A 12726-nucleotide genomic window follows, 5' to 3' on the forward strand; every position below is an offset into this window, starting at 1 on the left:
ACAGACACTTAACAATTCCATAGGCAGCAGATAACCAGCATACACTAACAGCTGAATTCTATCAGGACATGCTCGGAGTTGTAGTTTAGCAACAGGCTGAAGTACAATGCTCAGGGAATGATGGGAGTTGTGGTTTTGCAACTGGAGAATCACAGGTTAGAATAGATGGCGAGCAAAAGTATGGGGAACAGTGCTCAGGGCATACTGAGAGTTGTAGTTTTTCAAAAGCAGGAAAGCCACAGGTTGTGGTACACTGCTCAGGGAATGATGGGTGTTGTAGTTTTGCAACTGGAGAATCACAGGTTCGAGAACACTGCTTAGGAAAGTGCTTCCCAAGCAGGGTGCCTCCAGCTGTTGCAAAACTACAACTCCCAGCATGGGAGCCTGGTTGGGAAACACTGGCTTAGGACATGATGGGAATTGTAGTTCTTCAATAGATAGGGAAGGACAAGTTTGAGAACACTGCCGTACATGCGGGTAATATTAGAACTATAGGAGCCCCCTTATGGCCTACACCAGTGTTTCCCAACCAGGGTGCCTCCAGCTGTTGCAAAACTACAACTTCCAGCATGCCGAAGGCTGTCCGGGCATGCTGGGAGTTGTAGTTTTGCAACAGCTGGAGGCACTCTGGTTGGGAAACACAAGCCTACACTTACGGCTGTATGCATGATATATTATAATCCTTCCTGCTTCTCCTATATATATATATAGATATGTGTAATCAGAAGATGAATGGCTCCTGCGCTCGCTACACTGGCACCATAGCACACATGATATACACTGCACAAGAGATACTTCCCACACTAAACATGTCACGTCGAGCTTCACAGGGGCACGCTTCCCTGACATCACTTCCGTTAACTATGGTAGGCTGATCTGCGCATGCGCTGTTAGTATGGTAGGCTGATCTGCACATGCGTTGTTTCTCGGAAGCGTAGCTAGAGGGACCGCTGGTACAATGGACGCTGGACGTGGGGGTGAGAGGGTGAACGGGTTAACGGGGAGGATAGGGCGTTGCTGGTACTTATAGTTTTGCCGTCAATGTAGAGGACCATGTGGTGCAACGTAAGGACAGACAGAGGGGCCCTGGTTCTGAATTGGGGAAGAGGGGTTCAGCTTTGTATGAGGAGTCTACACTGTGAATCTGTGTGTGAACATAGATCACGATTTCCCAACCAGTGTGCCTCCAGCTGTTGCAAAACTACAACTCCCAGCAGTCCATTATTGTAGGTAGTGAATATACATTGGTTTGGGCCACAGTTAGCAGATGGACAGTCCATTGGATCAGTCTATCATTGTTGGTTGTCAGCTGTGGACTGAACCAATGCACAATCGGTGACAGTTCTTTGGATTGGTCCATTGTTATGGGAGTGACTGTACATTGGTTGGGTCCACAGTTAGCTGAAGGACAGTAGGTACAGTTCATTGGATCGGTCCATTATTATGGATAGTGACTGTACATTGGTTGGGTCCACAGTTAGCTGAAGGACAGTAGGGACAGTTCATTGGATCGGTCCATTATTATGAGTAGTGACTGTACATTGGTTGGGTCCACAGTTAGCTGAAAGACAGTAGGGACAGTTCATTGGATCGGTCCATTTTTATGGATAGTGACTGTACATTGGATGGGTCCACAGTTAGCTGAAAGACAGTAGGGACAGTTCATTGGATCGGTCCATTTTTATGGATAGTGACTGTACATTGGTTGGGTCCACAGTTAGCTGAAAGACAGTAGGTACAGTTCATTGGATCGGTCCATTATTATGGATAGTGACTGTACATTGGTTGGGTCCACAGTTAGCTGAAGGACAGTAGGGACAGTTCATTGGATCGGTCCATTATTATGAGTAGTGACTGTACATTGGTTGGGTCCACAGTTAGCTGAAAGACAGTAGGGACAGTTCATTGGATCGGTCCATTTTTATGGATAGTGACTGTACATTGGATGGGTCCACAGTTAGCTGAAAGACAGTAGGGACAGTTCATTGGATCGGTCCATTTTTATGGATAGTGACTGTACATTGGTTGGGTCCACAGTTAGCTGAAAGACAGTAGGGACAGTTCATTGGATCGGTCCATTATTATGGATAGTGACTGTACATTGGATGGGTCCACAGTTAGCTGAAGGACAGTAGGGACAGTTCATTGGATCGGTCCATTATTATGGATAGTGACTGTACATTGGTTGGGTCCACAGGTAGCTGAAAGACAGTAGGGATGAGTTGTGACTACATTGGTTGGGTCCACAGTTAGCTGAAAGACAGTAGGGACAGGTCATTGGATCGGTCCATTATTATGGGTAGTGACTGTACATTGGGTCCACAGTTAGCTGAAAGACAATAGGGACAGTTCATTGGATCGGTCCATTATTGTAGGTTGTCAACTGTGGATTGAAGCAATGCACAGTCACTAGCTTTGATAATGAACTGTCCCAACTGGAGCACTGCACAGCCGCTGACATTTGGGACAGTACATTGGATCGTTCCATTATTGTAAATAGTGACCATTTTCTTAGATCAGTCCACAGATAGCCAACAGACAGTAGGAACATTTTATTGGTTCCGTCCATTATTGTAGATAATCAGCTGTGGACTGAACCAATGCACACTGTCACTAACTACAATAATGGATCGATCCAATGAACTGTCCTAGCGGTCTGTCAGTTGTCTGTGTACTGAACCAATTAACAGTCACTATTTACAATTATGGACCAATCCAATAAACTATCCCAACTGTTAGCTGAACCACTACACAGCCACTGAAAGTTTGGACAGTTCATTGGATCAGTCCATTTTTGTAGGTAGCGATTGTACATTGGTTTGGTCCACGGTTAGCTAACAGACAGCTGGAACAGTTCATTAGAGCTTTCCATTATTGCAGGTAGTCACTGTGCATTGGTTTGGTCCACAGCTGACAACCTACAATAATGGCCTGATCCAATGCACTGTCTCTACTGTTTGTTGGACTGAACCAGTCAACAATCAATACTTACGATACTTACGGCAAACTGTACAAGTGCTCCCTCAGAGTCACCATAGCTGCCCGCAGCTGGTGTACTACTACTCCCATCATGGAACGGAGTCTGTTCCATGATGGGAGTAGTAGTAGAAACGCAGTGCTGAGGGATGGCTCCTGTACATCCACCGGCTGCAGGAGTCCCAGGCGGTTGTGTAGTAAACAGTAAAAAACTACACAGAACCGTACACAAAACTATGTACAAAAACGTACACAGCCGGATACATCTAGTGGTGTAAGTTTTTGTATGGAAGGTCAATGAGTGCAGTTTGCTATATAGTTGTATACGGTTTTCTAATAGAAATGTGAATGTATCCTTTCTTCTATACTTCTTTTTTTATTCATTAATTTACCGTTCTCCAAACTACTAGTATATATGAGTCTCCCAGCCAGTGTGCCTTCAGCTGTTGCAAAACTAAAACTCCCAGCATGCCCAGACAGCTGAAGGCACCACCACAGCTTCTCACAAGCCTGTACCATCATATTCCACACATGATCAATGAGGTGCAGACTGGTGAGTTTGGGGGCCCCTAAATCATCAATGGCGTCTCTTCTGATGACATGACTTACCTACGCAGTCTCTGCTCAGTTTGTCAAATATGACATCACTCTCAGGTAGAAGCAATCGATAGCAGAGTTGCTAGTCCTGCTCGTCAAGCTTTTGCTTCACTATTCAAAGATTGTGGTATTGAGACCAACACATGCCAGGAATATGTTCCCCAGACCCAGGACACCACCGTCCTTTTGAACACCAACAGAGCACCTAGGGCATACGGGGCCATCTGTATGGTGAAACAAGACTCCTCATTCCAGATGACCTTCTGCCATGTGTCCATTGATGTCTTACCTTGGCATACTAGGTTTTCAGGGGCACCCTTGTCCCTGCATCATCACAAACAATGGTCCCCAGTCAACACAAGGTACAAGCATGGTTATTTTGGGAATTCCCCCACCGTTGTACTGCTGGGACAGCATTGTTGATGAACCAAAGGTGCCACCCGACGATCGCCTCTTGGATCAGCCACGTGTGGTCTGCCCCAGTGTCACCTTCTGTCAGATGTCTGTCCATGGTTCATCCAATATCCATACACTTGATGCTTTGGTTTGGGAACAGCCAACCGTTGTCTGGTTCAGATCCCCAACAATCTGCCTGCAGTCAGAAACAGTTACTTCACCACGTTTACCCATGGTGGTCACATTTTGTGATGTGTCCATCATGTGGTATCAGATTATTGGTCACAAGATGTCAGGTGCCAGTTGTTTATATTTATTGATCACTGTGTGTGTGTGTGTGTGTATATATATATATATATGGAAAATTTGAGTAGCCGTATTAGTCCAGTGATGCAAATCATAAAATGTTGCAGTATCTTGTAATACCTTTTTTATTGGACTAACAGCATTTTGTAGAGACAAGCTTTTGAGATTCCTCCCTTGATAAAGGGAGGAATCCCGAAAGCTTGTCTCTACAAAATGCTGTTAGTCCAATAAAAAAGGTATTACAAGATACTGCAACATTTTATGATTTGCATCTATATATATATATATATATATGTGTGTGTGTGTGTAGATATACAGTCATAGCCTTAAATGTTGGCACCCCTGAAATGTTTCAAGAAAATGAAGTTTTCTCACAGAAAAGGATTGCAGTAACACATGTTTTGCTATACACATGTTTATTCCCTTTGTATTGAAACTAAACCAAAAAAGGGAGGAAAAAAAGCAAGTTGGACATAATGTCACCAAACTCCAGAAATGGGCTGGACAAAATTATTTGCATCCTTAACTTAATATTTGGTTGCACACCCTTTGGAAAAAACAACTGAAATCAGTGGCTTCCTATAACCATCAATAAGCTTCTTACACCTCTCAGCCGGAATGTTGGATCACTTTTCCTTTGCAAACTGCTCCAGCTCTCTTATTGGAAGGCGCCTTTTCCCAACAGCAATTTTAAGATCTCTCCACAGGTTTTCAATGGGATTTAGATCTGGACTCATTGCTGTCACTTCAGAATCTCCAGCGCTTTGCCATCCATTTCTGGGGGCTTTTTGACATATGTTTGGGGTCATTGTCCTGCTGGAAGACCCAAAATCTTGGACGCAAACCCAGCTTTCTGACCGTGGGCTGTACACTGCGCCCCAAAATCCATTGGTAATCCTCAGATTTCATGATGCCTTGTACACATTCATGGCACCCAGTAAAACAACCCCAAATCATCATTGAACCTCCACCATATTTCACTGTAGGTACTGTGTTCTTTTCTTTGTAAGTCACATTCCGTTTTTGATAAACAGTAGAATGCTGTGCTTTACCAAAAAGCTCTATCTTGGTCTCATCTGTCCACAGGTTTTCCCAGAAGGATTTTGGCTTACTCAAGTTAATTTTGGCAAAATGTAGTCTTGCTTTTTTATGACTCTGTGTCAGCAGTGGGGTCCTCCTGGGTCTCCTGCCATAGCGTTTAGTTTCATTTGTATGTCAACGGATAGTTTGCGCTGACACTGATGCTCTCTGAGCCTGCAGGACAGCTTGAATGTCTTTGGAACTTGTTTGGGTCTGCTTATCCACCATCCGGACTATCCTGCGTTGACACCTTTCATCATTTTTTCTCTTCCGTTCCTGCCCAGGGAGATTAGCTACAGTGCCATGGGTAGCAAACTTCTTGATAATGTTGCGCACTGTGGACAAAGGCAAATCTAGATCTCTTGAGATGGACGTGTAACCTTGAGATTGATGTTTTTCCACAATTTTGTTCTTAAAAGGGTACTCCGCCCCTAGACATCTTATCCCTAGATGTCAGATCACCAGGGTCCCGCTGCTGGGCCCCCCCGGGATCTCCGCTGCGGCACCCTGCTATCATTACTGCACAGAGCACACTCGCTCTGTGCGTAATGACCGGCGATACAGGGGCCAGAGCATCGTGATGTAATGGCCCCGCCCCCTCGTGACATCACGGCCTGCCCCCTTAATGCAAGTCTATGGGAGGGGGCGTGATGGCCGCCATGCCCCCTCCCATAGACTTGTAATGAGGGGGCGGGCCGTGATGTAACGATGCTCCAGCCCCTGTATTGCCCATCATTACGCACAGAGCTAGTTTGCTCTGTACAGCGGGACCCCGGTGATATGACATCTTATCCCCTATCCTTTAGATAGGGGATAAGATGCTAGGGGCGGAGTACCCCTTTAAGTCCTCAGACAGTCCTCTTCTCTTTCTGTTGTCCATGCTAAGTGTGGCACACACACACAATGCAAAGACTGAGTAAACTTCTCTCCTTTTTAATCTGCTTTCAGGGGTGTTTTTTATATTGTTACTTTCCCCAGGTGAGTTTAACCTCTTAAGCACCCAGGACGTATGGGTACGTCCTGGGTCCCGGTCCTGCGATATAACGCGGGGTCACACGGTCATAGTGAAGCCGGGACCCGCCTCTAATAGCATGCTGCAGTGATCGTGGTGCCGCGCGTTATTAACCCTTTAGCCGCACACTCAAAGCTGAGCCGCGCAGCTAAAAACTTGAAAGTTGCCGGTTAGCTCAGGGAGCTGTTTGGGATCGCCGCGGTATAATCGCGGCATCCCGAACAGCTGTAGCACAGGAGGAGGTCTTCTTATCTTCTCCTGTGCTGTCCGATCGCCGAATGAATGCTTCAAGCCTGAGATCCAGGCTTGAGCATTCAATCGCTGAAAACACTGATTGATCCATTCCTATGGAGATGCATCAATCAGTGTTAAAGATCAGTTAATGCAATATTATAGCCCCTATAGGAGCTATAACATTGCATAAGAAAAGTGTAAAAAAAAAAAAAAACATTAAGCCTTTCAATTATCCCTTCCCCTAATAAAAGTTTGAATCACCCGGCATTTCCAAGAATAAAAAAAAAACAGTGTAAATAAAAATAAACACGTGGTATCGCCGCGTGCGGAAACCGCACGTTCAATGGCGTACGCGCAAAAAAAATCCAAAGTCCAAAATAGCGCATTTTTGATCACTTTTTATACCACAAAAAAGTGAATAAAAAGTGATCAAAACCGCTAAAAACTTCAGAGCACGGCGCAAAAAATGAGCCCTCATGGCGCCCTGAACACAGAAAAATAAAAAAGTTATAGGTGTCAGAAGATGACCATTTTAAACGTATAAATTTTCCTGCATGTATTTATGATTTTTTTCTGAAGTGGTGCAAAATTAAACCTATATAAGTAGGGTATCATTTTAACCATATGGTCCTACAAAATAAAGATGTTATAATTTTTGCCGAAAAATGTACTGCATAAAAACGGAAGCCCCCAAAATTTACAAAATAGTTTTTTTTTCATCAATTTTGTCGCACATTGATTTTTTTTTTCCCGTTTCACCGCAGATTTTTGGGTAAAATGACTAATGTCATTACAAAATAGAATTAGTGACGCAAAAAATAAGCCATCATATAGAATTTTAGGTGAAAATTTAAAGTGTTATGATTTTTTAAAGTTAAGGAGGAAAAATTGAAAATGAAGAAACGGAAAAAGCCCGGGTCCTTAAGGGGTTAAGATCTAAGTAATATACAAATAATAGGAGTTTCACATGAAGAAAAGTTGTTGTTGTGTGTTTTTTTTTATTAATTTTTTTACATTATTTATGTAAAACTCATCTGGCTTGGGTGCAAAAATAAATGCCGATTCTGTTTCCCAATCTTGTTTGATTTTTATATGTGTGAACCTGTCCTAATAGGGTTTCAGAAATGACGCTTTACCATGTAACAATGTAACACTATATCCTCTTTAACCTTCTTCTCTTTCCTATATGTTTGTTATATAGGTGTGCCAGGTTATCGATTCCCCTTCCCACGAATGAACAATCCAGGAAATTTGCCAAACAGTAATATGGCTTTCTCAGGACCGATGAGGCCTCCTAATTTTCCAACCTATAACAGGTAATCTATCACAGCCAAGCTTCTCTACAGACCCCCACCCCCTTTCCCCCACAGCATGTCTCCTCTTGAGTTGTCCTATAGTAAAACTAAAGTGTCTGTTATGAAATGTTTAGGGTATAAAGATAGTCACCTCCAAGACCCCCTTATTGACATCTCTCAGTGTAATGGGTCATAACTCTTTTTCTCTCCAGATCGTCTTTCCAAAATCACGTTTACTTTGCCGATAATCCTGAATTGCAGGGTAGTTCCTTTTGGGTGGGGCCATTCGATCACAGGGAGTCTGCGGTAAGTCACTTCTCATGCCTCACCTTTTGGTGGCTGTATAGTTATGAGTAAGGGTACATTATAGTACTGTCTCTCCAGTACTAAGTACATCTTAGTGGGCTCCCCAGCTTCTCGCTGCAGGGCTTGATTGACAGCGTTCTCTCTTAGACAGAGACCTATCCAGCAAGTACAATGGGGGAAAGGAATCCGCTGAAAAATTCCATATACAAGTTATACATCTGGGTGGTCCAAATGTATAACTTGTATATGGAATTTTCAGCTGATTTCTGCTCTACAGGCTGTGGGTTGGAGCTCTCTCCTCCATAGACAAGTATTTTTTATTATATATATATATATATATATATATATATATATATATATATGGGTCAGAAAATGAAAATTTTAAACATTCTAATTTTGGTGCATGTAGTTATCATGGGTATCAGTGTAACCATGTGGTCCTACAGAATAAAGATAAGGTGTCATTTTTGCCAAAAAGTGCACTGCGTAGAAACGGAAGCCCTAAAAATTTGCAAAATTGAGTTTGTTTTTTCTTTTAAATTTCGCCCCACAAATATATATTTTTTTGTTTTGCTGCAGATAATGTTATGAAATAAGTGATGTCATTAGAAAGTACAATTGGTGACGCAAAAAACAAGCCCTTATGGGTCTGTAGGGGCAAAATTGAACACATTATGATTTTTAAAGGATAAAGGATGCACATAAACTAGTATGTACCCCAACAGAGTGTGTCATTGGTTGACTCAGAATTGCTATGTGTTACAGAGGAAATGTATGCATACATTAGATCAGAGAAGCTAGTACTATGGCTGTATAACTTGTGTTCATCTGCAAAAATAACCTGTTCCATAGAACTATGCTATTTATGTCTCTGGTGTCTTTTAGATGAACAAACAACAAACAATTCCGAAAAAGAATAAAAAAGCAAAACAGCAGGCTGCTGCACCACCTCAAGAGGCTCCACCTGCTGAGGAGACGAAAGCCTTCCGAAAAAAAGGCAGAAAGAGAAATAGTGAGACCCTGCAGTGTTTTAATACAAGATGCTACTGTAGAAAAGCAGCCAGTCTTCAGAGCATTTCCTAAAAGGACACCTGGAGGATTTGGGTTGCTATACTCTGTTTTTTTCAGGTGTTTTATTTGGGGACACAGGAGACCCTAGGTATAGGCTGCAGCCAGTAGGAGGAGCTGACATGTTACATGAAAAAAGGAAATTACTCCTCCTGAGCAGATTATACCAGCCCATTGGCACTTAGCTAATCATTTTTGCTTTGTGTAAGTAGGGGTTAAAACGTACCTGTCATATCACAGAAAAACTAATGCTTCTATATGTTACTCATTAGGTCATGCAGATGCTTTACATGTGTTTTTTTTTTTTTATATATTTTTTAATTTTTTTTTTTTTATATTTTTTTTATATCTTCATCCAATCACTGCGGGCTGCTTTTTAACCCCCGCCTCTCTGTTTTCATGCTGCAGTCTGATAGGACAGGAGTGAGCACAGAGGAGTGCTAGTCCCGCCCTAAGTTCCTGGACTTTGTCCCTGTATGTGCTTCGGCTGGGACAAAGATGACAGGTGGACAGGATTATGTTCTGGATGGTATGGGGGCCCCTAGTAGTCTTTTATTTTTTATATATATATTTTTTTATATATATATTTTTTATATATATATATTTTTTATATATATATATATACACACATATACTGGAAACTTAATTTAAAATTACATGTCCACGGGACTAAAATGGAACAAAATCTACTTGTCCCTCATGACGATCCACTTGTCCAGACCAATTTTAGCTTTTACACTCTTTTTTTTCCCTCCTCGCCCTATAATAGCCATAACTACCTACTATAATGATACCTTTTCATTAACATATTCTCCGAACCCCCAAAAAAATAAAAATATATATACATACACACACACACACACACACACACATAATCGGTGAAGTGAAATTTAAATAGTAAAAGATAATTTAGCAAATTTGGTGGTTTTCTTTTTCTACGGCATTTGCCTTTTGGTTAAGCTAACATGTTATTTTGATACTTTAGGCCGGCCTGATAACAGCAATACCAGATTTGTATAGTTTCCATCATGTTTTACTAATTAAAAAAAATTGGGAACTTTTTAGAATTTTTTTTAATTGCTATTTTTTTTTTACCCCTGTAGCTTTTTTTTTTAGAATTTTTTTTCTCGCAGGCCAGGCTGTATGAGGGCAAATTTTTTGTGCCAAAATATTTTATTTATTTATTTATTTATTTTTTTTATTGGTACCACTTTGGTATTGATCTGACTTTTTAATTGCTTTTTAACTTTTTTTTTCTGGGATATTATAAAAATTACAATTCTGTGGTTTAGTATTTTTTTACATTTACGCCATTTACCATATGGGATACATAATGTTATATTTTAATAGTTTGTACAATTACACACGATACTAAATTATGTTTATTTTTATTATGTTTATATTATATAGGAAAAGGGGGTGATTTGAACTTTTTACACTGGTACAAACTAGCCCAGAGCCAGTGGGAGGAGCCACTTTAATCACAAAGTGTCAGCGCCTCCTAGTGGTAGCAGCCTATGTCCATTATCTCCTGTGTCACCCAATGAAGACTATAAATAAAAAATAGATTGTATGGGCAATATTACTATTTATAACTAGGATATTTTAACATGCATTTCCTTTCCTTTTTTCTTTTTCTTTTATACCAACAGAAAAACTGAAACTGAAACTGTTATCTAAAAAATACGGTATAGGAGGTGAGGATCCATACGTTTGTTGTGGCAGTCATAAATGAGTTTTTTCATTTAAGAGCTCACATATCTGTATTTACCCTTTCATCTCACTGGTCTGTTGCCTTCTCAGTGTGTACAATGAATGGTTTAGTTCACTGACAGCAAAGAATTAATTTTTGTTTTGTTTCCTAATAACCCTTCCAGCTAAACTTCCACAATTAGTAGGAAATCAACCGCAAAATCCTGGAGGTGAGGACCTGTACTGTCTATTGGCATAGGATGACCCGTATTTACTATGTCTGGGGGGGCATTCAATGGGCAACAGTTATATTGTTATGGAGAAAACTATGCAATTAAATCCAGCATTCTTGATTCCAGTGAAATAAAATCCAAAATCTTTATTTTCCTCGGGACAGATACAGCAAACCACACAGCGAAGCTGTGTGGTTTGCTGTATCTGTCCCGAAGAAAATAGGGATTTTGGCTTTTATTTCACTGGAATCAAGGATGCTGGGTTTTATTTAATAGATTTCTTTATAACAATAGTAATGTTGTTGTTAGTTATTATTAATTGTTGTTATTATTGTTATTATTATTATCATTATAAATCCCTTCAGGACACCACCTGTTTTTACCTTAATGACCAAGCCCAATGGTCTCTCTTGTTCTGAACGCTGGAGCTGGGAGCTTGTTACGTCATAGCCCTGCCCCCCCCCCCCCTCCTCAATGCAATCCTATGGAAGGGGGCTGGACAGCTGTCACGCCCCCTCCCATAGACCTGCATTGAGGGGGCGGGTGTGACATTATGAGGGGGCGGTTTTATGAAGTCACAAGCTCCCAGCTCCAGCGTTCAGAACAGTTAGTTCCAAACATTGAGCAGCGGAGTACTCCTTTTAAGTGGTAATACCTCTGACATGCTTTAACTTAGCAACGCGATTCTGAGATTTATATAGCTTTATGTTCTTTTTCCTGTGCATACGTCCTAGGGAGGGAAGGGGTTAATTAATAGTAACAATACTAATAAGAATAATTATAATGATATAATTATGATTATTATCATTATACTTAATATTGATAACACTAATAATACTAATTATTATTAATTATAATTAGATTATAATTATTTGTAGTATTGTTACTATCATTAGTGTATTATATTGTTAATAATATGATTATAATAATCATTATAATTATTAGTAGTACTACTAATAGTTGTTACTATTGTTATCATTATTATTAATTAATAAATAAATAATTTATTATGTTTGTGCCTGAAAGAATAGTAAAATACGGCATACTCAACAGTTTACATGATCTTACAGCTCAAAAATATTGTTTTACCCTTTGATGACCAATCATATACATGTAGTTGAAGGGTGAATGGAGCGGGTTTAGGAACCAAGCCGGCTCCATACCCGGCAGCTTTCCCCTATTTTCAGCAGCAAAGTGCTGCCGCTAATAGCCAACATGGAGCAGTCTCCTTTGCCAGCGATATTAACTGTTTTATGCTGCGGTCTGTGCTGAAACTGTAGTGGCTGGCATCATTGATGGTACAGTTGGAGCCATAGGCAGCCTGTACTAGCAGATCACTGATTTAATGGATCATTGCAGTGGTATTGCATTGAACTGTATAAAAAAGCTTTACCCTTCCAGTACTTTTAAGCAGCTGTATGCTACAGAAGAAATGCATTTCTTTTTTTAATTTATTTTTTGTCTTGTCCACAGTGCTCTCTGCTGACACCTGATGCCCGTATCAGGAACTGTCCAGAGCAGCATAGGTTTA

At 40.9% G+C, this 12726-nt stretch overlaps 1 protein-coding gene across 6 annotated transcripts in view; it reads left to right on the top strand.

Annotated features, from left to right (window-relative positions):
* The first annotated feature begins 871 nt into the window (after nucleotides 1–871).
* The window catches only part of LOC130367886 (A-kinase anchor protein 8-like), a 45755-nt gene continuing 33900 nt past the window's right edge, over nucleotides 872–12726 (top strand). For 5 of the 6 annotated variants that reach the window (XM_056570848.1, XM_056570851.1, XM_056570849.1 and 2 more), the window contains exons 1-6: nucleotides 2149–2197; nucleotides 7803–7917; nucleotides 8109–8202; nucleotides 9088–9214; nucleotides 10923–10967; nucleotides 11148–11192. In XM_056570848.1, the coding sequence (XP_056426823.1) occupies nucleotides 2164–2197; nucleotides 7803–7917; nucleotides 8109–8202; nucleotides 9088–9214; nucleotides 10923–10967; nucleotides 11148–11192 (460 nt within the window). In that variant the 5' untranslated portion in view covers nucleotides 2149–2163. Of the gene's footprint in view, nucleotides 978–2148; nucleotides 2198–7802; nucleotides 7918–8108; nucleotides 8203–9087; nucleotides 9215–10922; nucleotides 10968–11147; nucleotides 11193–12726 lie in introns of those variants that run through there. The other variant, XM_056570850.1, reaches the window with a different exon arrangement.

This window comes from Hyla sarda, chromosome 4 (genome assembly GCF_029499605.1).
Source record: "Hyla sarda isolate aHylSar1 chromosome 4, aHylSar1.hap1, whole genome shotgun sequence".
NCBI lineage: Eukaryota > Metazoa > Chordata > Amphibia > Anura > Hylidae > Hyla > Hyla sarda.